A 25,722-nucleotide genomic window follows, 5' to 3' on the forward strand; every position below is an offset into this window, starting at 1 on the left:
TTGTTGTTGTTTTTAAAGATTTTATTTTATTTATTTATTTGACAGACAGAGATCACAGGTAGGCAGAGAGGCAGGCAGAGAGAGAGGAAGGGAAGCAGGCTCCCAGCCGAGCAGAGAGCCCAATGCAGGGCTCGATCCCCTCACGACCTGAGCCAAAGGCAGAGGCTTTAACCCACTAAGCCACCCAGGCAACCCAGAAATATTTGTTGTTAAAATGAACTAAGCTGGGTCTTCCTTCTGCCAGTGCCGGTGGGGAGGTGCGGAGGGTGGGGAGAGTGGAAACAAGTTACCTGTTAATAGGATATTCCTATTCCTGTTAACAGGATGCTCTAACGGGAACCGCTACCATTTATTGCACACTTACTAAGCCAAATGAATTAAGGGTGGGCCACTCCTGATTTTAGGAGGAAGGCCACACCCCACTAGACTTCCCAACCTTCGCCTGAGCTGCCAAAACTGCCTTCCTCAGAACAGCTCTTCCCGAATTCATTTCACAAATGTGTGAGTTCCCAATAGGTGCCTCAGCAAGAGTGTTTCCAGTGGTGTAGACGCGCAGGAACGTCTGGTTGGAGGGCTTGGAGAGAGCTCGTGAGCTTGCGGGGCGCGTAGAGCCTTCTCTAACAGTTTGCCTGCAAGGGGCTGGAAGGCGCAGCGTGATGTTTCATGTCTCCGGAGCTGACCGCGACGCCAGCATACGTGTAGGCCGGTAGGAATGAACCAGCGCCGAGGGCGAAGACAGCCTGTGTCCGAGAGAGGGGATCGGTTAATTGCAGCCCAGATCTAGCGCGTGAGGCGGGCACCAGAAGAGCTTGGGAGAGGCTGGCCTTAAAAATGAGATTAACTGAGTCCCCCCGGGTCCCACCGTAAATCACAAGGTTATCCAGATGATAAGATGTGAGGTTAAACAGAAAATGTAAACTTCCCCCGGTCGAGGAGCTCCGGGACGGTAACTAACCACCACCCCGCCGCCAGCTCGGCCGCAGAACGACCAACTTTGCACATGCGCGGTGGGCACACGTCGCGTCGGCCTGAGGCACTCTCGCGAGAAGAGCCGTGCAGGCCGGGAAAAATGGCGCCTCCCAGCCCCCGAGAGCCGAAGGCCCCGACTGCCACGAGCGCCGCCAACCCCGACGGGGAAATGGTGCTGCCGGGCTTCCCGGACGCGGACAGCTTCGTGAAGGTGAGTTCGCAGGGCCTCCGGAGGCACCGGGAGCAGCCCGCGTTCGGCCGGAGGCGGGCCCGGGCCCTCTCGGCGGCCGCCCAGCGGGTCGCGCGCGCACCGCTGCGGAGCCCGGGGCGGGGGTCGAGGGGCCGCTCCCTTCGCCGGGCACGGTCTCTCACTTCCCCTCCGCGGCGGAGATCGCACGCGGACACTGAGGGCCGCCCCGCTACCCAGGGCCTTCGTTCCCACATTTGAGTCCATGCAACTGCGTGGAGTGTGGAGAGCCGTGTCCGCGTCGTGGGAAGGGCTTCCTTGTCACCCTGATGCCCCAGCCCTCGCGACCTCGTCCCGGCCCAGGTCTGAGCCACCTAATCACCTCTCCAAAGGGCCTCGGCTGCTGTAGGCCACACCAGTCGGCGTCCTCCGCTCCCGCGGCCAAGATGATCCCCTTTTCCTCGTCTGTGGTGCAGTCCTGCATAATCCCAGACCCTGGGTTTAATGTCACCTGTTACAGCTGCCACCGAGCTGGCCTCCTCTAGGGCCGTTTATCAGTGCCTCCTCGAAGGAACACTGAGGGGACTGTGTAATGTTCTTTATATGAACAAACAAAACTAGGTTTAAACAGCTGATGCATAGCTCTTACAAAACCAGAAAACTAACATAAATTGTAAGTTTGCATTGTGTCTTCCCCCAAACTCCACTCAGTTAAGTGGATCATCATTAGTCCCTGTCATTATTCATTTGTTTGGCTCTGGCTGGGGTAGTTCCCGAACCACTAGCCATGGTCCTGATTTGGTCATGGACCTGCTCACCGGCTACCATGTATCCCCCACCATGATGCAAGTTCCCACCTCCTTTCTCTCTGGTCTCCCCCTGGAAAACACTCATTACACAGCTCTCAGTGATGTCATTTGGCCTTCACATGACCAACCGTCATTTCTTTATGACAGCCACTTGAGACTTTTTTTCTCATTACCACACAACAGTTAAAATAGAGAACTACTTGGCACTAACGGAAACAGACGCAAGTCCCGTTGTGGGCAGTGGCCATTATAATTTGGTCAGCAAAGGATCTAGAGTGTTCTTCTGTTTTAGATGTTGCCCACATGAAAACACAGAAGTGAATTCTTGTAGAAGCTCATGGAACCGAATTTGAACAGTAATAATAATAGCAATAATGTGCTCACCAGGCACCACCCAGTGTGATTTTATTGGTTCATTTAATCCTCACAACTCTATGGGGTGGTCGCTTTTATTATGCCTGTTTTTTGGAGAAGGAAACTAAGATCCAGATAAATAACTTAACCCAGGATCACAGTTAATAGGTAGCAGAGCCAACATTCAGACCCAGGCCGTTTTGAATATTTATCATATATGCGTTTGTTCTCTCTCTCCCCACTCACACAAGAAGGTAGGCTCCAAAACTTGGTCTGTGTTCACTGTTGTATCCTCAGAGCCTGGGGTAAAATCAGCATTAAATGAATGTTTGTTGAATATATGAAATACACCATCTAGCACAATGTATTATATATAGCAGATTTTTAAAAAATATTTTATTTATTTATTTGATAGGCAGAGAGAGAGAGGAAGGAAGCAGGCTCCCTGCTGAGCAGAGAGCCCGATGTAGGGCTCCATCCTAGGACCCGGGGACCATGACCCAAGCCGAAGGCAGAGGCTTAACCCACCAAGCCACAAGCCACGCAGGTGCCTTGTGGCTTGAGAAAAGTGAGTTGCGGAGTGAATGGGGATCCATATTTGAAACATGCTTGTTTTTTCTGGTTTTTGACAGTTTGCTCTCGGGTCAGTAGTGGCAGTCACCAAGGCATCTGGGGGCCTACCACAGTTTGGCGATGAGTATGATTTCTACCGAAGTTTTCCTGGCTTCCAGGCATTTTGTGAAACACAGGGAGACAGGTTGCTTCAGTGGTAAGTACTATATAGGATTTTCTCATGTTGAGAGAAATAAATAAAGAGAAATAGGTAGTTTTTCCTAAAATTAGTTTTTTCTTAACTATTTTTCTGTGCTGTAAAGAGCTCTAGGGGCTCCTGGGTGGCTCAGTTGATTAAGCATCTGATTATTAATTCAGTTCAGGTCATGATCTCAGGGTTGTGAGACTGAACCCTTAGGCTCCACGTACTGCTTCTCTTTCTCTCTCTCTGTCTCTGTCTCTCTCAAATAAATAAGTAAATTTAAAAAAAAAAAGGAAAAGCTATAAAATATAAAAATGAGAGTCTGGCTGGGTCAATAGGTAGAGCATGTGACTCTTGATCTAGGAGTTGTGTGTTTGAGCCCCATTTTGAGTGTAAATTACTTTTTTAAAAAATCTCTAAAAGAGACAATGGATTTTGTTCAGGGAAATGTTATTTGGTAAATTTTGAGTTTAACTTTTAAAAAATATATTGACTTACGCACCTATACGTAGACAGTGAATCTTTCTGAATTAAGGTGGGACTTAAAAGCCTAGATCCAAGATTCTATCACACAGTTTGCAGCGCTGTGGTTATTACCTTTTTAATAAGTGTATGAACATAGTACACAGTGATTTTGTTTAACTGTTGCATGACAGAGTTAGAGCATCTGTTTTAGATTTCATGATAAAGCTATGAAGGCAAAGTATATTGTTTACATAGTAAGATACATTTTTTAGAATTTAAAGAAAGCTTTGAGGTCATTTCTTCCAACCCTTCAACTAACAGATGAGGAGAGGGAGTCTTAGTGAGATTTAGGAAATTGCCCAAAACCGCACAAATAGCAGTGTTTCTGCTATAAGGGTGCAGGTTTTACTACTGTTGGGTCCATGGTCAAAGGAGCGAGACTGATGCAAAGTGAAGATCAAGCAAAGCTTTATTTCACGCCAAGCATCGAGAATCAAACTGATCGGCCAGGGCTGTCTCTTGCAAAGAGGCGACCTCTCTCTTCTTTACAGACTAGCTTTTAAGGGCAAAGGCCATGTGGTTGGGCCTGGCCACGCACAGGTGGCCAATGAGATTGTAAAACACACAGAGAAAGCTGCACAGTCCTGCTAGGTCACACATAAGTGACCAGTTGAATTACAATTTACCCTATAGTAGATACTTGAACTAACCTATCACCTTGGTCAGAATTGGCGCCCAAAGGGCGAGGCCCATACTCCTTGGTAGCTAGGAGACAGTATGCATCCCCACCGATTGGATACCTCCACATGGCCTGATCCACCCTTGTATTTAGGCTTTGTTACCTGGGACTGGTTTCCGGGACTTGTTTTTAAGTAAGTTCCCTGAAGGGGGCAGGGCAGGGTCAGAATGTTGCTCTGGCTAAATAGGCCCTTACCCTAGTTTAATCAAAAAAGTATTGGGGAGGGGTTGCCCCTGGATGTCTCAATCAGTTAAGCCTCCAATTCTTGGTTTCAGCTCAGGTCATGATCTCTGGGTCATGAGCTCAAGCCCTGTGTCGTGCAGCAAGGAATCTGCCTCAGATTCTCTCTCTCTCCCTCCTCTTCTAACCTTCACCCTCATTATTGTGCGCACACGCTCTCTCTCTCTTTCTCTGTGTCTCTAAAACAAATAAAATCTTTTAAAAAACCCCATATATACATATATATATATATATATATATATATATATATATATATATATAAACACTCTGAGCCAAGCCTTTCAAGCTTTCTCCCAGATTGGGAACAAATGAATACAAGCTTACAAAGTAACCTTGGTTTTCCTGTCCTTCCTAGTATGAGTAGGGTAATGCAGTACCATGGGTGTCGAAGCAACATTAAGGACCGAAGTAAAGTGACGGAGCTGGAGGACAAGTTTGATTTACTAGTTGATACCAATGATGTCATTCTGGAAAGAGTGGTGAGTGTTACTTACTCTTTTTTTTTTTTAGTGTTTTTTTTTTTGTTTGTTTGTTTTTTTAATTTGACAGAGCGAGAGAGCACAGCAGGGGGAACAGCAAACTCCCCGCTGAGCAGGGAGCCCATTGCAGGGCTCAATCCCAGGACCCTGGGATCATGACCTGAGCCGAAGGCAGGTTCTTAACCGACTGAGCTACCCAGGTGCCCCATCACATTACTCTTAAGATAATTAACAAATGGGGCTTCTTGGCCAGCTCTGTTGGAAGAGCAGGTGACATTTATTCTTGGGGTTGTGAGGTTGAGCCCCACATCGGGCATAGAGATTACTTAAAAATAAAAATCTTAAAGAAAAAAAAAAAAGATAGTTAACAAATGAAGAACTTTTTGTATTATTAAAATGTAAAAAGAAACTCCAGCATCTAAGGAAATGAAAAGCTTAGCATTTCTTATTCCAACAACATTCCCTTTCTGACAATTGGCTTTTTTTCCCAAAGATAACACAGTTGTCTTCAAATATATGACTTCAACCTATCACCACTCAGTGGAGGCCTATTACAAATCTATGTTCCAGATTTGCAAATCCCTATTTGTATTGCAAAAGAAGAGGCTTCTGGGTGCAGAGCCCAACCAAAATTTAGCCCCCCCCTTTTTTTAAACTGTTATCTACAATCTGCTAAACAGCCTGACTCGCATGATTGGAAGGAGATGTGTATCGTATAATCTAGCTGACTGTCTACTTAGACCTAATTCTACAGCAGAGCATTACTTACAGAAAAACATAGAGATGATCCAAAACAAAACTAACCTCAACCATGTGACAGTCCTGCAGATGTTTCAGTCTCGGTCTCCTGTCCTTGAAGTCATCTCTTCCATAATCTAAATGCCCACAGGTCTTTCAGCAGTCTCTCGTATTTTATGATTTCAAGTCCTACCATGCTACTCTTTGTCACCTGAATTCCCAGACTGACACCGCACCCCTGCTTCGATTGAAGAGTAGATTAGAATCCCCTTCACTGTCCGAGTACCATCGTTCTGTGTTTAATAGGTGCAGTCTAGGGTCTTTTATATTCTTTCTGTAGGCCACATCCCACTGTTGAATCATTTTTTTAATTTTCAGTCCAACTGAGAGCAGTAAAGGGATTTGATCGAGCGTGGGGAGTGGCCAGTTACTGCTCTGTCTTTGAGCAAATAGTGCTTTAATTACTTGGGATGGCTCCCTTGTATATATATGTTCTCACACGTAATTCTCTGAATCTGTTTCTTAAGAATTTTAGGTAATTAACCTATTAATCCTTAGAGGAAGATGCTAACCTATGACATCCTCTGCCCTTAGGGTATTTTACTGGATGAAGCATCAGGTGTGAATAAGAATCAACAGCCGGTCCTCCCAGCAGGATTGCAGGTTCCCAAAACGATAGTGTCCAGCTGGAACCGGAAGGTGAGGGCTTCTTTGCCAATCAGCTAGAGCTTCAAGGATCTGCTTTATAATAGGGCCTTTGCCCATCCTGTTCTGCATTTCTCTTCTGATTTATTGGATGCAGCACTGGCCATTGCCTAACTTGTTCTCACAACCCGATTACCTCTTGTCTCCTTTGCACCCCACAACCTCTCGCACGCACACGCACATTCTTCCGTGAACGCGCTCAGAAGGGCATTCCCATTGACAAATGGGAATTTGCTTTTCTTTTTTTTTCTTTTCTTTCTTTTTTTCTTTTTTTGGAATTTACTTCTCTAATTCATCCAGTGGCTGTGTTTAAAAGTCTTTGTATTTGTTACCACAGGCCGGAGAGTATAGCAAAAAAACAAAATCTGAAACTTTCCGGTTGCTTCACGCAAAAAACATCGTCCGGCCTCAGCTTAAATTCCGAGAGAAGGTCGACAACTCCAACACTCCGTTTCTTCCCAAGATCTTCATCAAGCCCAATGCTCAGAAACCCCTGCCTCAGGGTAAGGCATGCGAAAGGAAAGGGGAAGATGTCTGCCGTCCACCTTCTTTTCTTCAGAAGGAGCCACCGACCTGCTCCATAACTAGGCAAGCTGTGAGTATGTTCACCTCTTTGTGATGGCGGCGTTGTCTCTGCTTGGGTCTCCAGCACTCTCTAAAGAAAGGAGGGAGCGCCCGCAGGACCGGCCGGAAGACCTGGACGTCCCCCCTGCGCTGGCGGATTTCATCCATCAGCAGAGAACCCAGCAGGTGGAGCAGGACATGTAAGCATTTGTTGACCTTTCTACCTTCTCCCTCGGTTTCATGTTTGTAAAATAATCAGTGTAAACAAAGAATGTGAGGAATGGGTGATTGCTATCCTTATCCTAACAGCCGATCGGTAAAACCTCCTGTTTGTGTTCACAGAGGGCCTGCCTGGGCAGCATCCCGGGTAACCCTCGCTCATGGCAGCCCTGAGAGGGAGCGGTCGCTCTGGCCCGCCCCAGTCCAGATGTAAAGAAAAAAAAAGGGGTGCCATGTTGCCTTCCCACACAGCCAGAGCCTGAAACCCCAGGTGTCCTTAAACGGTCCTTCTTCCCTGCTATTCTGCCTTTCTTAGCAGGTGGGGACCCCTAGTCAATTCAGCAAAGAAAAGGCGTTTTTCACTGGCAGCATAAGCATCTGTAAAAAAAAAAAAAAAAAAACCCTGCTTAAAATAGACAAATACAAATAGACCTTGCATGTGGTAAGGACTCAGCGAGCATTGGTCTCTTTCTCGCATGTAGCCACAGTCTGGCTGGGCAGCATTCCTTCGGGCCTAGCTCTGCACTGCGAGGCCGCAGGCCAAGTGCTAAAGAAACAGAGGTGATGAGAGGCAGTCCTGCCCTCAACGAACTCACAGACTTGGGAAAAAAAAACAGAGAGCATTTGGCATCTGACCAACTGTGATACGGGCCGTCCTCCCTGACCTCACAGGCCTGTTTGCCGGACCACAGGGAACTGCACGTTATACTTTTTTTTTTTTTTAAGATTTTTATTTATTTGACAGAGAGAGAGAGATCACAAGTAGGCAGAGTAGCAGGCGGGGCGGCCAGGGGGAAGCAGGCTCCCCGCTGAGCAGAGAGCCCGACGCAGGGCTTGATCCCAGGATCATGACCTGAGCTGAAGGCAGAGACTTAACGCACTGAGCCACCCAGGCGCCCCTGTTGTACTTTTTTGTATCCTCCGCAGTGGCAGCTGTGCAGCGTTTGGAAATACGAGCTCACATCCTTACAGAAGGGTAGATCTCTAGTGATCATGTTGTTAAGGGTGAACCAGTTGGACCTGATTTTTTTTTTCTTTTTTTGGATGCCCTTGAATTATTAAAATCATGGTACTTTTTATGGCGATAAATTATTTTCACAATGGCTTCTGCTCATTTGTTTTCACACATTGGATTAAAGCAGTTGTTTTTCCTTGAACCATGGAATTCAGCAAAAGGATTTTTCTTTTTGTTTTCACTTTTTCAGGTTTGCACATCCTTATCAGTATGAGCTGGATCACTTCACTCCACCGGATTCAGTCCTGCAAAAGCCACAGCCTCAGGTTAGCACCTAGACCTCGTTCACGGACGCTCTCTGAGGAACCCAGGAAAAACCAAATCAACGCAATTCGGGCTTTTCTTAAGTGACTTTACAGTAAAAGGTTGCAATGTCAGGTCATCTCTTGAGCTCCTGATGCATTTTATGCTCTAGTGAAGGGTGATTCTGAACACTCCTCTCTTTTTCTGCCTGTGCTTCTGTGCCCCAGTTATACAGGCCTGTGGCAGAGACGCCCTGCCATTTCGTGTCCTCCCTGGATGAGCTGGTGGAACTCAATGAAAAGCTCTTGACTTGCCAAGAATTCGCGGTAGACTTAGAGGTAAGTTGTGAATGATGTGGAGTGAAATTCTACATTTTCTAGGAGTTACTCCCTACCTGAGGAGTATAAAGTTAAGAGTAACAGATCTGGAGGCGCCTGGGTGACTCAGTGGGTTAAAGCCACCGCCTTCAGCTCAGGTCATGATCTCAGGGTCCTCGGGCTCTCTGCTTGGCAGGGAGCCTGCTTCCTTCCCCCTCTCTCTCTGCCTGTCTTTCTGCCTACTTGTGAGCTCTCTCTCTGTGTCAAATAAAAAAATAAAAATCTTGAAAAAAAATTAAAATAAAAAGATGAACAGATCTGGGTTTGGTTTTTTGCTGCTGTTGCTGTTGTTTGGCAGAAACTGATGAGTCGTAGAGCCGCTTTCATAGCTGCGCTCCCGAAATCAGTCAAGGAAAGCCTGGTGTGACCCGTTTTCCCTGCTCTCCCCTCTCTCCGGGAGTCAGCACCACTCGTACAGGAGCTTCTTGGGGCTGACCTGCCTAATGCAGATCTCCACCCGAACAGAAGACTTCATCGTGGACACGCTGGAGCTTCGCAGCGACATGTACATTCTCAACGAGAGCCTCACAGACCCTGCCATCGTCAAGGTCAGCCCCTCCTGTAGCTCTTGCCTGTGAGCCCAGGATTTAAGTGCTGTTCGGTTTACTGTTTCATTATGTCAACAGAGACCTGGTGAGGTTGGGAGAAATCGTTGTGATCTACATCCCGGCCCCACGCACTAAACCGCTTTTGTTTCTAAGCCCCAATTAGAGCAGCTTAAACTGTGGCTCGTTGCCACCCCGAGGGACGTTCCGTCATGTTCCTGACGACTGCAGCGAGCCCGCGCCATCAGGATCCTTTGCACTTAATGACCACCCTTGAAGCTAAGAGAGCGGCTTTCTCAGAATCACTGGCTGGAAGCCATTTCAGACTTTAAGAGTGTGCAGTTAGGAGCCTGTGAGGCCGTTGGTCCAAAGGAAAAGAAGCTTTTAAAACTGAACTCATCTTAACCTTCCTTTTGGCTTCTGATTCCAGCGTCATACTAACCTAGAGGCTAGGCTCATTCCAGAGCGCAAGTGGCCTTGAACGCATGGTGGCTCACAACCGCTTGTGTTTCCAGGTCTTCCACGGTGCTGACTCAGACATTGAATGGCTCCAGAAAGACTTCGGCTTGTACGTAGTGAATATGTTTGATACCCATCAGGCAGCACGCCTCCTGAACCTGGGCCGGCACTCCCTGGACCACCTCCTGAAACTCTACTGCGGTGTGGAGTCGAACAAGCAGTACCAGCTGGCCGACTGGAGAATACGGTGTGTGCCTGACAAGCACGGGCGGGTGGCTGCTCTGAGCCTCTTGGCCACACAGACCCACGTGCGGGTGGTGACCATGGTGGCACCTTGGCTTGCCTGGCGCTGGTCTGTCCTGCAGCTGTGGGCAGCAGCAGCAGCCCGACTGGAAGGTTTAGGGCAACCACGTGGAGCGCGTGTTGGGCTCCCATGGTTCACAGAGATAGTGGTTGGAAGAGGCGTGCCATGTCAGTATCTGTGTCCCTGCCAGTGTCTCGTTTGAAACTTCCTGGTAGGGAAGGGGGTGGGGGTGGGGGTGGTGATCTCCCAGAGCTTCAAGGGAATTCTGAGGGTCGTAAGTGATTGCACCTTATAGCGCATGGGAACTGTGGTGTGAGAGCGTGGTGGCGGGGTCCTCCGCACTTTCTGGAGTCTGGGCTCTGCTGGATTGCTGTCAGGCTTCCTCCCTGAGGTTGTAGCTGTTGTCTGAAGAAGGCACTCGGCTTCCCTCCAGTTCAGCATTTCCGAATTTCTAAAGAGAATCTGGTAAAGTCCAGACTGAAGATGAAAACTGACAAAGTCTGAAAGCCACTCCCTGTCATTTAGCCATTGTCCTGTGCCGAGCACTGCACGAGAGCTCCCAGGGTGCTGTGCACGGTGGTCCCCACAGCAGCCTGTGAGGTCTTTCACTTCCACAGCAGCCTGTGAGGTCTTTCACTTCACCAGGGAGGAAAGTGAGCTTACGTGACTGGTCCAAGGACAGGTGTGCAGAGCTAAAATTCAAACTCAGGATGGCAGGGCCCCTTCTTTTCAACTGCATTGTGACCCTGCTGCCCTTTCTCCCCAGCTGTGAAGACAAAGGCTTGTCCCATTAAGATTTCAGGACTAGGGATATAATTATAGTATTGGCTGTGATAATCAGAGGCACCCAGAGTCCTCGCCCACACAGAGCGGACAGGTGACATGGCTGCTTCTAGGGGCGAGCTGCAAAATCATTTCCTTCCTTCCATTCCCAGACCTCTGCCCGAGGAAATGCTCCACTATGCCCGGGACGACACCCATTACCTGCTTTACATCTATGATAAAATGCGGCTGGAGCTGTGGGAGCGGGGCAACGAGCAGCCCGTGCAGCTGCAGGTCGTGTGGCAGCGCAGCAGGGACATCTGCCTTAAGGTGCGGCCTCTGTCTCCACCCAGGCCCCGGCGCTTCGCTTTGTCCCTCGCGTGTCTGAGAAGAGCCGCACGTTCAGAGCCCAGGGCTCCATTCGGATCCCCGCTGATCTTGACTATTCTGTAATCTTTGGCAGAAATTCGTCAAGCCCATCTTCACGGACGAGTCCTATCTTGAACTGTACAGGAAGCAGAAGAAGCATCTCAACACCCAGCAGCTGACAGCCTTTCAGCTGCTGTTTGCCTGGAGGGATAAAACGGCTCGTAGGGAGGATGAAAGTTATGGGTAAGGGGGTCAGCCCTTCTCTTAATATCCGCCTTCTAGAGCCGGCAGCCTGGGTAGCGAGGAAATAATGGCTTTTTTCTCTCCACCGTGGAATTGGTTATGTTTTCCCCCAGGCTGTAGCTTTTACCGGGGCTGGCTGGCTGACTCTAAGGCCATTGCACTGTGTGTTTTGTTCCAGATACGTCCTGCCTAACCACATGATGCTGAAGATCGCTGAAGAACTGCCCAAGTGAGTTCCAAGAACTGATAACGAGGTCCCGACTTTCTCAGAGAGACATTTTATCCCTCAGATCAGCTTCTCTGATCGTTAATACCTCAAGGCTGTTGACTCAGTAGATTGTGTTCTAAGGAAGTTCACATGTCCAGAATCTGTGCCCTCGGGCTGCCCTGCAGGAACTAGACCTGAGCTGCAGCCGTTTCAGCGGTCTTGCCTCAGATGAGATCCAGTGCAAGTCTGAGCCCCCAGCATCCGCCGGTAAGGGAGGAAAGCATATCAGAGTCTCGCAGCTGTCATTGCTTCCAAACCGAGACTCCTGACGGTTCTGAGCCCTCAATGATGTTAACTGGAGGATAAGCAAAGAACCCAGGTGCATTGTCTTCCCTTGAGCCTGGTGCAGTGCTGTGGCTCTGCAGAGCTGTGGGGCTCCTCCCAGCTCTCCCAGTTAGCCTGAAGTGAGCTGCCGGAGGCGCCAGCAGCAAGCTTGGGGCCACAGAGAACACATATGGAGGCCGCAGGCCCAGACTGCCCCGCTGGGCACACGTTTCCCAGGTCGTCACCCTAGCCGTAGAACTCTGTTCTCATTTGGAAACCTGTGGGGGAGCTGTGTCCCTACATGATGAGTTGAGTGTGTGCTTTCTTGTCTTCAGGGAACCTCAAGGCATCATAGCTTGCTGTAACCCTGTCCCACCTCTTGTGCGGCAGCAGCTCAATGAGATACATCTTTTAATCCAGCAGGCCCGGGAGATGCCCTTGCTCAAGGTAGGAAGCTTTGCTGCTGAAGGTTCCAGCCCAGCGGACCTGTTGTGTCTGCTGGCCCTCATAGTCTCCCCCATACATGATCTGGTCTCCATTCTATAAAATCCCAAGAAAATAATGGGACTTGGGAAAGCCACTAGACAGGTCTTTCCTTTTTTTTTTAATTTGACAGATATCACAAGTAGGCAGAGAGGCAGGCAGAGAGATGAAGGGAAGCAGGCTCCCTGCTGAGCAGAGAGCCCGATGCGGAGCTCGATCCTAGGACCCTAGGATCATGACCTGAGCCAAAGGCAGAGGCTCAACCCACTCAGCCACCCAGGCACCCCCCTCCCTTTTTTTAAGATTTTATTTATTTGAGAGAAAGAGAGCTGGGGAGGGGTGCAAAAAGAGAGGAAGGGAGAAGCAGGCTCCCTGCTCAGCGGGGAAGCAGAGAGCCCAAACCAGGGCTTGATCCCGGGACCCTGAGTTCATGACCTGAGCCAAAGGCAGACGCTTAACTAACTGAGCCACGTAGGCGTCCCGACGTGTCTGCTTTATGATTATCAAAAGCTAAAGCTCCTCATTTTTGTTTTTGTTTTTAAGATTTCATTTATTTATATTCAAGAGAGAGCACACGTGTGTGCACCATCAGGGGAGAGGGCAGAGGAAGAGGGAAAAGAATCTCAAGCAGACTTTGCACTGAGCACGGAGTCTAACATGGGGCTCGATCTCACGACCCCGAGACCATGACCTGAGCTGGAATCAAGAGTCGGATGTTTGACTGAGCCACCCAATTCAATTTTAATTTGGGGGACAGTTTTTCATTGTGTTGCCTCAGTAGTAATATTGGTAAATTGTATTTGGGATTTTCTTGGAAAGAGTGTGGATCCAGGAAGACTTAAAATCAGTTCCTTTAGAATGATAAGGAAGAAACTGAGGATAAATACATTTCAGTCTTCACGTTAAAATTTCTTTAGAAAGAATCTTGTGTTAGCTCTACAGTGGGGCCAAATAAAGAGAGAAACCCTTCTCCTAGAAGGAGAAGCCCTTTCAGGCTCTTGGAAATCTTCTGCATTGTGCCTGGTCATGATCAAGGGTTTCATTCTTTCATTCAACAACTATGACTGAGCACAAAGTGATAATAGTGCCAGGCACTGTATGGGCTGAAGGACGAAAGAACATCGCTGGGCTCTCGTAAAACCCATCCGGTGAAGGGCCGCAGTCCACACTGGGGGAGGCACGTGCGGTCGCCGAGCTGGGGCGCCGTTCCTCAGGTGCTCTTTATTTTTCCTCCTCAGTCTGAAGTTGCAGCTGGCGTGCGGAAGAGCGGCCCACTGCCTGGTCCCGAGGTAGAGTGCTGTGTCTGTCGTCTCTCTTCTGGGGGAGGGCACCAGTTGGGAGCCCGCAGCACCGTGGCAGAAAGCTTCTGCACACTTGCAAGTCCTTCATGAGGGCTGTTGCTTGCTTTCTGCTGCAGAGATTGGAGAATGTTCTCTTCGGACCCCACGACTGCTCCCACGCCTCTTCAGATGGCTACCCTGTCATCCCCAGCAACGGTAATGTAGAGGTCTCTGGAACATTCTGGAAACTGCCTTCCGCACTCTCCATGAGGCTTTGACCTTACTGACTTCATCCCTTTAGGGCCTGCGCCAGCACAGAAACAGACAAGCCTCTTCCCCGACCAAAGAGAGGAGACCCTGCCAGATACCAGATGCCTTATTGCTACTGCCGTCATCACACTGTTTAACGTGAGTGCTAGGAAACATGGGCTGGGAGGGGGGCGCGGTGTAGACCTGTCAGGAATTTCTGCCACAAGTGCTGTGTCGACCGTACCAGAGTAACACCGAGCAGCCGTGGGGACAGGCGTGGAGACAGATCTGCGGTCCTTCCGCTGGAGGTGGGTGGAGCTCCGTGTGGAGAAACGCCCAAGGAAGGGGTGACATCTGGACGCTTGCTAATGCCTAGCAGGGAGGATGGCGTGGGCCTCAGTGCTTCCGAAGCGGGACCTTCCCCCGCAGCCACAGGGGAGGCACGGGCTGAGCGCTCTGCTCAACTGCAGGGACGACGCGTCCCTCTGCAGCACCCGCCAGCACCACCGGCACGGGCTCGGGCTGGGAAAGAGGCAGCTTAGAAAGCATTTCTCCGCACAGTGGTTGATGAGAGCAAGGTAGGAGAGCACTGGTCCGTGGGTGGGAACTTACTTCCCCACAGAGGGTCTGAGCCATGCTAGGCAGTGACTCTGTCCAGTCCCGGACCACGTAGTCCTAGATGACGCACCCAGTTGTGACAGAGCTTACCCGGTCTGTCCTGCCCAGCAGGTGTCTCGTTCCTGCCAGGGCTTCAACTACAGTCTCTTCGGGAAAGCAGGACCCGGGTGCGGTTGTTGGTCCAGAGGGGTGGGCGCTGCTGCAGAGACCAGTGTGAAAGGAAAGCCCGCAGAGAAAACTCTGAATGGTGCACACAACAGACGTGCAAAAGGGAAAAATCATAATTTCTGCGAAGAAAGAGAAGCAGGCATACGATTCGTTTGGATAAAGATGAGTCTCCAGCGTAGCAGGTGTTCACGGGGGAACTGGGCGGGTCCATAGCTTCCAGGATCACGGGCCACAGCCGGTCCTTCACACCAGAGCGCAGGCCCAGCGCCGGGAAGGCGCCGTGCCGCCCGCAAAATGTACTACCTCAGAGCTGACTTTCTTTTTCACGTCATCACAGACATTTAGATTGGGTCTTGCTTCAGTAATTCGTGAGCAGAGAAGTCCAGGAGCTTTAAGCGAGCAAGGTGAATGGGCAGCTAAAACAAGGAGCGTGAACTTCAGGCCATGTGAGCCCAGAAGCGCACACTCTGGCTGACAGAGGCAGTGGTGTCCCTGTGCTGTGTGTGGCGGGACCGTCACCATGGAGGAAGCAGAAGGACAGCACACATTCTGAATCCACTTGTACAGTATGCAGTCGCATCATTGCCCTGATGCCCCCACAACAGTTTATAATTCTTAATTTGTCAATGTCTCCCTATAACCTCAACTTCTAGAGCCCGACAGACCTGGGTGGGAGTCCCCATTCTGCCCTGTTTGCTGTTAGGCTCTGGAAGACTTAAGCATTCTGTGCCTCAGTTTCCTCATCTGTAAGATGGTGAGAATAACACTACCTACCTCATAAGTTGTAAGGACACAGTTCAGTTCACTGGTTCAATAAATGTGTGTTTAAAAGCCCTCCTGGGTGCCGTCACAGGGTGTGACAGTGCCTCGTACGCGTGAGAGACCTAAAGAGTTAGCTGGTTTCTACTGGTTTTTGTTTTTTGTTTTAAGATTTTGTTTACGTGTCAGGGAGAGAGAGAACAGGAGCAGGGGAGCCGCAGGCACAGGGAGAAGCAGGCTCCCCGCCGAGCAAAGAGCTGGAAGCGAGACTCGATCCAAGGACCCCGGGATCGTGACCAGAGCCAAAGGCAGACACCTAACCGACTGAGCCACCCGGGCGCCCCTTCTTACCGCTGTCACGATCATTCCGTTGCTCGCAATGCCGCAGAACGATGATGGGATAAGCTGCTCACTTTCCGTCCCTGCAGGAGCCGAGTGTCGAAGAAGCTAGAAAGAGCCCATTAACGGTTGCCCAGAAGAAAGCCCAGAACATAATGGCGTCCTTTGAAAATCCATTTAAGATGGTAAGTAGGCGTCGCGAGTGTTCAGGGCAGACAGAAGAGGCAGAGCTTTCTGCCTCTCACCCGGAAAAGCTGCTGATGGTCTTTGGGGAGAGGGAGCCCCTGAGTCCAGCATGTGTCAGCTGTCCCTGGTGTCCGGGTGGGGGTAGAGTCGGGGTGTTCTCAGATGAACCCAGCAAGGACACCTCGCTCGCGTGCCGGTGAGCGGTGGCCAGGCGGATGCTCCGAATCAGACCTCCCGTGATGAACCCCCCCGCAGAACACCCCTGTGCAGGGCCTAAGCGCATTCGAATGACAGTTTCCGTCCATTCCTCCAGTTCCTGCCTTCCCTTGAACACCGCGCTCACGTTTCTCAGGCAGCAAAGTTCGATCCGTCATCAAAAATCTACGAAGTAAGTGTATTGGTCACCCTTTCCACGAGTGACTTTCTCAGGAAAGGGGACTTCTGAATTATCTGAACTAGGTTTCTGTCTTAAACCCTTCTTGAGGCTCCTGAAAATGAACACAAAAAATGCTTTATATATAAATACAAATAAGCATTTCTGGAGAGAGGGACCAGGACTTATTTCTGATTTTCAGAAGCCTTTGGGAACCTTTTAAGAAACAGGTCTTTGGTTTTTGTGTTTGGTTTTTAGTTGAAGTTTAATTTGTACGTAGCAAAGGGTCCGGATGTTAGGTGTTCAGCCTGACGCATTTTCACATGTGAATATATTACTTTAAGGCTCTCACAGGTGACAGGTTAAATTGTAAAACACTCTGTCTTCTATTGTTTGGCTTGTTTTTAGCAGTATTATGGATAAGAATAAAGAAGCACTTTCCCTGGAGCCCCATGAGATGTTCCCGGGGGTCAGCGTGTTCATTGTTAAAAGCCTTCTTCCTTCCTACAGGGAGGACCTGCTCTGATCGGACGGGCTGGGGGGACCCTGGCTCCCTCTGCCCACCCCCCACCCCGCTCTTCCATTAGGCAGCGAGGGTCAGGCCAGAACCATGACGGGCTTGCACCCTGTCACTCGTGGTCGGCCTGCTGTCTTCTGAAATGGGGAGTCAGATGGATGGTTTTGCCTTCTCTTCTCACGGGTTGTGGCCCTTCAGCCACATGTCCCTTACGTGCTTCTGCCCAATACCAGCGAGACGTGTTCTCGCGCCACAGGCCGACGTGGTATCAGACAGCAGCTCGCCAGACTCCAGGAGTCCTGCCTTGAAGCCCGGCTCCACCATTTGCTAACCGTGTCCCCCCAGACAGATCATTTAGCTTCTCTGAGCCCATTGCCCATTTCCAAGCGGGGGTGACGAGGATGCCTCTGTCCCAGGATTACGGGAGGGATTGAACGAGAGGATGGGCAGGAAGGCGTCCGGCTCCAGGCCCGGAACGCAGTTGTGCTTTGTCTTTCTCGATGAGGATTTTATACACAAAGCCAGCACGAGATTTCTGTTTTGTGTGTCATGAGATTTGGAATTTATGACTAAGAAATGTGCGTCGTCACCAGGTTAGTATGCCCGGCATCCCCTCGTTAAAAAAATGAAGCATTCCTCGGTGGCTGAGTTTTGGAGTGTTTTCGTTTGGTTTGTTTTCGTTGTAGATCAGCAACCGCTGGAAGCTGGCAAGCCAGGTGCAGACGCACAAAGGGCCTAAAGAAACGGCCAAGGAGAAGGCGGCGGAGCAAACAGGTAGCCCTCGGTTCCTTGTGTCTCAGCCCGTCGGGGCGTCTGCCAAAGAGCAGGCCTCGCGCATGCTTCTGTTTGTTCCACAGAATGCCAGTACGGCCGTGAGCAAAGCCCAGCCCCTGCCCCGTGGAGCCTGCCTTTCCCGGGGGGTCGCGGGCAGTGCACCCATAAGCGTCCGTCCTTTCTGACGGCAGTTGGCCCTCCCGCGGGGACGGGGCGCTGCTTCCCCACCATGTGGAGAGAAGGCGGTTGGATGAGTGTGACATTGAGCAAAAACGGGCTGCTTCTAGGGGAAGAGTGGTCCATACTGGTGGCCCAGCGAGTCCCAGGCCCCGGGGGCGGTTGCTGTCTGGGCATGCTCAGGGAATGGCCAGGAGGCCAGTGTGCCTGACGGGGAGAGAGCAGGACGGTTGTAAGGACGTGGCTTGTACTCTGAGTGGCCTGGGGAGCTGTGGAGGGTCTGAGCAGAGCAGTGGCCTGCACCAACCAGAAAAGCTCGCTCCAAGACCGTGGAGGGCCCAGCAAAGAGGGCGAGGGTGGGAGGCCAGGTGAGGGCCACCGGCTCGGCCAGCATGGGAGCAGAGGGGGCAAGAAGTGGCCCGAAGCCAGCGTACCCCATAGTGACCCCGATGGTATTTGATGACGAGTGGTGTGTGGCACAAGAGAGGAGCAGGGGAGCCGGAGGGGCCAGAAGGGCTGGTCCTAAACAACTAAAAGAGGGTGGCCAGCGACAGAGTGAGAGCGCACAAGGAGCTGGTTGGGGAAGTGGCTTTGTTCTGGTCTTTGACATGTTTGGGTTGTGGCCCCTCAGAGCGGCGGCCCACGGGCTGCCGGGGCTCGGGCTTGGGGTGTCGGGGGAGGGGCAGGTGGGCTGTCAGCCTGCGTGTGAGCAGAACCTCCGAGCCTGAGCTGCAGGGGCTGGGGGCGGGGTGCGCGGGCAGCGTGGGAGACTGGGACCGTGGCCGTGGCCGTGGCCGCCAGGTGAGGAGGGAGGCTTGGCTGCTGGGGCCGCAGCTCCACAGGCCGTGCTCTCTTGCAGCCGCGCGGGACCAGGCCAAGGAGGAGTACCAGGCGACCGCGGAGCAGGCCGTGTCTGTCCGACAGCAGGCTGCCGTACGTGCCGGCCCTTCTGCTTTCCCATCTGAGAAAAGAGAAGCCCCTGGTCATGGCAGGCGGGCTTGTCCTGCGCTTCAGATTAAATACTTCCGCATCTGTCCTGTCCACCTTGGCTTGTCAGTCAGTGCCTGCCTCCTTTCCCCTCAAAGAAGTTTATATTGTAATTCCTCTTAGATGATTCTTTGTGATGAATCTATGGTAAATAGACCACCCTCCCCCCCCACCCCCGACTCCGTGGTAGACAAGGCCCTGAGGCCCACTAATAGCCAAGCCTCTTGTGCCTTTTAGTAAAAGACCTGATGTCATCATTCTCCACCGAGGAACTTGTCCTACCTGGCGCTAGCCCCACCCAGGCTCCCAGCCGCCTGCACTCCTCTCCCCGTCCCCGAGCCCACGGATGCGGCAGGCCTAGGGGCCGCCGGCCCGGCTGTCGCGTCCGCTCCCGTGCATCCTTCCCACCATGTGTTCACTCTACAGCTGGAGAGTGCGGCCAAGAAGAGAGAGCGAACCACAAGTGACCCGAGGACCACAGAGCAGAAACAAGAGAAGAAACGACTCAAAACTTCCAAGAAGTCAAAAGACCCGGATCCACCAGAAAAAGATTTCACCCCTTATGACTATAGCAAGTCAGATTTCAAGGCTTTTGCTGGTGAGGCCGGGACTGGTGCCCTTTAAGGAACGTCTGGCCCTGTTAGGAGGGAGGAAGCTGTGGAGGAAAGAAAGTGTGAGCTAGGCACAGACGAAGCCCGAGAAAGACACAACTGTCACCCAAGCCCTCTGAGAGCCGTGCAGGGAGACGGCAGTGCGGGGCCGGCAGGTGCCACCCGTCCACCCCCACCCCCACCCCGGGCGCAGCTGCCTCGCTGGGGCCACACTGGTCCTTGTGCCAGGTGGCGTTCCCTCTAACAGCGGCTCCATCTTTCCTCACAGTAGCTCGGGCCCAGACACACATTTTCTCAGACAGACATACAAACACGGCAAGGAGTTTGGGAAGAAACCTGAAGCCCGGGCGGGGGGCTTTCTGGTCTCAGCCGGTGAGAGTTCATCTGCCGCGGCGGGGCTGTGGATGGCACTCCTGACAGCAGAGCGGCCTCCTTGGCAACATGTCCCTTTGAAGAGAGGAAAGGCAGGGCACGGTTGTCACTCCAGGGCCCAAGAGACTGCCGGTGGCACTTCCTGACGGGCACACAGAGACCAGACTGGATGGCCTTGGTGTAAGAGGAGCTAGTGCTCTAGCCACCTGCCCGTGAGCTGGGACTAGATCTGTGAGAGAGGAGCCTGGTGTTGGGGCCGCCCTTTCCCACTGGGGACACGACACATGAGTTGATGTCAGCCCGAGTCCCTGAGCCTCCTACAGGGGTGGCGAGCTGACAGCCCACCCTTCCTGAACATTGTGCGCCGGCCCTGCGGGCAGCCGTGTGGGTACATCGACTCACATACATGCTCACGGGTCTCTCTGCTTTCACCTTCCAGGAAACAGCAAAGCGAAACCTTCCCAGTTTGATCCAAATAAGCAGACCCAGCCCGGCAAGGTAAGAAACACACTTGACATGTGAAACTAACAGGATTGTGTATGTCAGCTAGGCTTTGGTTCCAAATTCAAATGCAAAATACAAGAAACCATTAAAAAGACAGTAAACTCTGGAGAATTCTCGCCTGCTCATGGGGCTTTTTCTCCCTCTGCCTTTGCTGGGAAGACGGCCCGGCTGGGAGTCGTCTCCCTCGGCCTCTCCTTTCCCTCAGCTCATCTCTGCTCAGTACAGACAATACCCATCAGCTAGTCCAGCAATAAAAAAGGAACTTGTAAAGAGGCTGAAGGGCTGGCATGTGGTTTGAAGGGGTGTTTGCTGTTGGCTGCCATGGGGATGAGCTGTAGGCCAGAGACACTCCCTTGGGGGCCCGCACAGGCCTGCCTCTGCCCGTGGGTGTTGCTGCCAGCCAGAGCCAAGCGTGGCTGCAAGTTCAGCATCCGGAGGGTGAGACCTGTGTGGAGCCCTCGTCTTCTGTTGGTAGCCCCTGCGGACAGCCTTGCCTTCAGAAGCACCCAGAAAGGCCCAGTTCTCAGAAAACCAGGCCACACCAGTGGTACTGGAGTCTTGGACGGGCCGGCTGGGCTCCTATGGGGTTTCCTGCATGTGTCCTGTGGTCAGGTTGTCCCTCGACCAAAATGGCTGTTTATCTTTTCAGAAATGCATTGCACCCAAAAAACTTAAGCAGTCGGTGGGAAACAAAAGCATGTCCTTTCCAACCGGAAAGTCAGACAGGTACGTGGAGGAGGCCAGCGTATGGGCTCAGAGGGCCCAGCTGGAAAGCCTCAGAGAGCCTCTCGACCAGATCCCTCTCTGTCCGTCGGGCAGCGGAGATGGGAGGAGGGGAGGGCCTTGCCAAGGGCCGTCCCCCGCAGCAACTGTCCCTGCGTCCCTCACCGCCTGCTACTGTACAGCTTCCCGGGGTCCCCTCTGAGCAGACGGACTCAGAGTTTTCCCAGATCTTCCCATTTCTGAGGAATGAGGGAGGAAAAAAATCAGGAAATGTGGCTTGTCATTTAAGAATATTTTTGTTAAAAACATGAAACCTTCATGCTCAGGCCAGAGCCTAAAACCAGAGGACTCACCCCTAGGGTGTGGCCTCACCGTGACAAGGCAAGCTGCCTTTCGGTCTTGGCGAGCACAGCCACCCTGGGGCCGCAGAGTGCTTCTGCAGCCCCCTCTTGTCTGCCAGAGTGTGGGGGACACGCTGCTGCCCCGCTCAGTTCTCCAGGGGCCCCGAATGAACGAACATGCCGCCCCAGCTGCCCATCCCTGAGGTCTGCAGTGTTTTGCGAAGCGGCTGAGAGCAAACCTCCGGCCAGACCGGGAGAAGTGGCTCTTCTGCTTTCATGCCGTCTGTCTCTGCAGGGGTTTCAGGCACAGCTGGCCAAAGAGATAGAGGCGGAAGAGACCCTTGGAACTCCCCAGAGGACTGGAAGCACTGAGTGGTGCTGCTGCTTTTTGTACGGACCCCTTTTTAAACCATTAAAAATAATTCTTGTTGGAAGAAAGAGGATTCCAGACTTTTCCTTTGCTGCCACCTCAGGGCTGGCAGGGAGAGGACAGAAGCTCGCTCGGAGCCCGGGCTTCAGCCATCTGGGGGTAAGTGTGCCTTTGAGGACACTGAGATTTCTGGGGGAACCCAGAATCACCCCCGAGAGGGTGTGAGTCACAGGAGACTCAGTCACAGGAGACTCAGAAAAGGGTGGCTTCCACGAGGCTTCCATGGGGCACTGACTCTCCCTTTCCAGGGGTCCTCAGGTCACGCCCCTGAGGCCGCATGGCGTGGACCTTCTCCGGAAGATTTGCTGCTGGAGCTTTAAGAGCCAGCCGTGACCTCCGGAGGGCCGGGGTTCTCTGCCGTTCCTGTCTCACACCTTTTTTCTTTTTAACGTTTTCCCCGATTAGAAAAGTATTTTAATGTCGTTTTCCCCAGTTGGAAAAGTCATAGCACATTCATTGGTGGAATGAGGAAACAAGAAAAACCACGTGATCGGTAATCCCGCTACAGAGAGGGAAACTTCCACGCCTTGGTATCAAGGCTTTGTACCACGTATCGATTCATTTCCAAACTTGGATTTATGTTTCTACAGTTTTTCACACTTTTAAAGGTTTTTTTGTCGTTCCTCCTTCTAAACTTCCTTCTGGCTCGCTGCCGGTTTTGAACATTTAGATTTCCGGTTTTGTATTAATAATGTTCCATGGAATTTCTTCAGAATTCTGTTTGACTTTAATCCTGGAATGGGCTATTAAATTCAGAAAGCACAAAATACCATTATTTTTGTTTTCACAAATATTTATTTGTTTTTAAGATTTCATTTATTTATAGGACAGAAAGAGCGATCCCAAGTAGGCAGACAGGCAGGTGGGGGGCGGGGCGCGGGGGGGAAGCAGGCTCCCCGCTGAGCAGAGAGCCGGATGCGGGGCTCGATCCCGGGATCATGACCCGAGGCGAAGGCAGAGGCTTAACCCACTGAGCCACCCAGGTGCCCCTGTTTTCACAAATACTCAAACGAGGAGCCTGTTTTCTTAGACGTTCTTCTCGAAGACTACTGAGAGGGCTGGCTGTGTGCGGTTCCCCGAGGGGCTGTGAACCCAGACATCGCTCTGCTGCCAGGGCAGTCACGCAGGACAGCAGAGCACAGCCCAGGCCCCAGTGGACTGAAGTTTGGACTAGTTGGGGCTAGAATGGTTGCATCTGTCAGAAAAGCCAGACTGTTGGTGACTTAGCAAAACAGAAGTTTTTTTTTCTCTCTCTCTCCAGTCCTAGTTAGTCCAGAGCTAGCGCGGCGACTGGCAGTTCTCACTCTGACCCTTACTTGTGGCGCTACCAGCCTCCACTGGAACCCAGGGCTTCCACCTCATGGGCTTAGTAACTGGCCTAGCTCCGTCCATCACGTCCGCATTCCATTCAGCTGGAAGGAAGGAAAGAGAGGCACACGCAGTCTCCCTTTAAAGGGATACGGCCCATGTCCGCTTCCCATCAGCCAGCACATAGTCACGTGCCACAGCAAAGCCTACTGGGAAAGTCATTTCGGTGTCCACAGGCCCCTAAACGTGCAGGATTCTGGTACAGAGCTGGGAGAGAACAGACACGGAGACACAATAAGCCGTCTGCCCAGACATAGCAGAGTCTCTGCTGTTTAAAAAAAAAGAAAAAAAAATGGAATAGATGGGAATTTCGAAGAGCGAGAAATGATTTTCTACTGAGGATGGCCTAAGGAGGCTTCCCGAAAGGTACATTTGGGTTCGACCTTGAAGAGGAAGGGAGAAAGTCCAGAGAACCTTGTAATTAGTGCTAAGTGTGGGCTTCTGCCAGAGACCTGCTGAGAGCAGAACCCAGGGCTCCACCCACACCTGCCAACCAGGAGGGAGCTGCCGGGGAAGCCGGCTGCAGCGAGCTCTCCAGATGATTCCCCTGGTGGCTCAAGCCTGAGAACCACTGGGTAAGCAGGGCTATGCACCCCAGGCCTTTGCTGAGTGGCCCGCAGAGGGCTCACTACTGACCGGAGCTGACCTAAGAACAAAGACCGTATGTTAAGTTTCTTAGAGAGGTAAGGTGATTCCTTGTCCTTGACTTGGAAATGTGTGTCAGTGTTTTCTGTTTGTTTTATGAAAAGATGGGGAGACCACAGACAGTACTAGCTGAGACCTTTTTAAATGTCCTTCCTTGCCAAAGAAAGAGTTGGCCACCGCATGTCGGCCCCCAAACGTGTTTTTGAAATTTTACTGGTCCCCAAAACCACAAGTCCAGAACTATGGAGCCACGGGATGGAGACCAGAGCCTTGGGGATGTCTGGAGAACAGCTGTAGTTGCGTCCACTGGAGTCTGACGCTGTGGGGAGAGCGCTTGGATCCCCAGGGCCCTGGGAGGATGCGTGAGTGTCCCAAGGGCCTTGTGTCGGTCCAAAAGGCTCGAGGATTCTGAGCCAGGGAGGACTGCTGCTGTGCCCCGGGAGAGGGTGTGGCAGGGTCAGCAGCGTGGCGGGGAGAGAGAGAACTGAGGAGGAGGGCTTTTTGCTCCAGGGCCACACTGCTGCAGGTGGCGCCTTAGCTTGCCAAAAACATTTTCAACCAAGTAATCCCATGCCGTGGCCAAATTCATTCCCACTCACGCCTGCCTGGCTGACCACAGTGCCTGAAACACAGGACTCGGGTGTTAACTGCAGAGTCTCTCCCGTGACAGACACACCCTGCAGCGGTCCTACTGCCATCTCTGCCTCCACAGCAGCCCTACACCCCCCTCTCTCCTCCCGGTGGGTGAATCACCTGCGCGTTAACAGGCTGAGATAGTTGACCCACTTGACAGTAATACTTTGCAACTGAATCTTAAATCGTGGGTCTGAATTCATTCTGTACCTTGGGTTTCTCCACCCTGATGTCCCGTATCCGTTGTGAACGGAACTGGGCTATGTCGCGCTAGCCGGCTACTTCTGAGACAACCACCGCCTTTGTTCCTTGTGATCTGAAGCTGAGTGACATACATGGGATCATGGCCCTGGACATCTAGGGACTTTCCTGCCTGCCCTTTATTCGGGGCCTTTGTTTTCTTTGGGCCGGGAAGCTTTGGGCTACTGCTGCTCCACACCATCCCAGAGATCCCATTCGCTGCTGCTGTTGAGGCCAAAACTGTGGTGTCACCTCCTCTACAGGAGGGGAAAAGGTGTCATTGATGGTCCTTCTCCTCTGAGGATATATGTGCTGGAGCAGCTTCGTTCAGCCTGCGGGAGGAATGGGACTTGATCTTCTGCTGCCCCCACCCCCGCCTTGCAGTGCCCCTGGAATGCCAGGGCCCCAGGCTGGTCTCTGCTGTGCAATCCCTGGAAGAAGGCCAAGACAGCTGACTACGAAGTGCCTGGACCAGCGCCCGGGGCCTCCAGCGCCAACTCAGCCTGTTCTCCAGTGCTGCCGGCTAGGGACACCGTCCCTAGTCTCCTCGAGCTCACAGTCTGGCTCAGGGGACACACACGTGAACAGGCAATCACAGCTCAGAGGTGTAAATGTCCTGATGGAGTTAGTACTGGACTGAACCCAGGCAAGCCTGCAGTAACTGGACAGAGGGGTTGACTGTATCTTACCCAAATGACCTCGGTCGGGAAACAGCTCCCTATGAGACATCTAGGTACTTTTCTATTGTCTTGGTTATCCTGCCCTGGAAAAGGAGCTTCAAGTCAACCGAGACACGTTGTTGCTCTAAGCCTTGAGGCTTGGGCTACATGATAAACACTGTGTTATTCACCTGATCTTACAGAGAACATGCTTC

The 25,722-nt window shown here is 51.7% G+C and overlaps 1 protein-coding gene across 2 annotated transcripts; it reads left to right on the forward strand.

Moving 5' to 3' along the window:
• Nucleotides 1-614: 614 nt before the first annotated feature.
• Nucleotides 615-21,970, forward strand: EXOSC10 (exosome component 10). Of its 2 annotated transcripts, none has more exons than XM_032302000.1 (25): nt 615-1,180; nt 2,952-3,088; nt 4,873-4,996; nt 6,329-6,433; nt 6,777-6,942; nt 7,089-7,203; nt 8,428-8,503; nt 8,708-8,818; nt 9,262-9,405; nt 9,918-10,108; nt 11,101-11,257; nt 11,391-11,539; nt 11,718-11,768; nt 12,407-12,518; nt 13,793-13,843; nt 13,972-14,050; nt 14,136-14,242; nt 16,057-16,152; nt 16,467-16,541; nt 17,730-17,817; nt 18,854-18,927; nt 19,408-19,579; nt 20,404-20,462; nt 21,118-21,194; nt 21,691-21,821. In XM_032302000.1, the coding sequence occupies exons 1-25, from the start codon at nt 1,001-1,003 to the stop codon at nt 21,701-21,703; spliced, it is 2,709 nt and encodes a 902-aa protein (XP_032157891.1). In that variant the 5' UTR covers nt 615-1,000; the 3' UTR covers nt 21,704-21,821. The 2 variants fall into 2 exon arrangements, with proteins under 2 accessions (XP_032157891.1, XP_032157888.1); XM_032301997.1 differs by lacking the exon at nt 21,691-21,821 and adding an exon at nt 21,828-21,970 and having other exon boundaries at nt 616-1,180.
• The last annotated feature ends 3,752 nt before the right edge of the window (nt 21,971-25,722 follow it).

This window comes from Mustela erminea, chromosome 10 (genome assembly GCF_009829155.1).
Source record: "Mustela erminea isolate mMusErm1 chromosome 10, mMusErm1.Pri, whole genome shotgun sequence".
Classification (NCBI taxonomy): domain Eukaryota; kingdom Metazoa; phylum Chordata; class Mammalia; order Carnivora; family Mustelidae; genus Mustela; species Mustela erminea.

Excerpts from the sequence above, each read along its gene's own strand:
- EXOSC10 (XM_032301997.1), top strand. The coding sequence starts at position 1,001 with ATGCGCGGTGGGCACACGTCGCGTCGGCCTGAGGCACTCTCGCGAGAA. Across the intron at positions 6,434-6,776 it reads TGTCCAGCTGGAACCGGAAG|GCCGGAGAGTATAGCAAAAA; the intron begins GTGAGGGCTTCT and ends TTGTTACCACAG. Across the intron at positions 14,051-14,135 it reads CCCTGTCATCCCCAGCAACG|GGCCTGCGCCAGCACAGAAA; the intron begins GTAATGTAGAGG and ends TCATCCCTTTAG.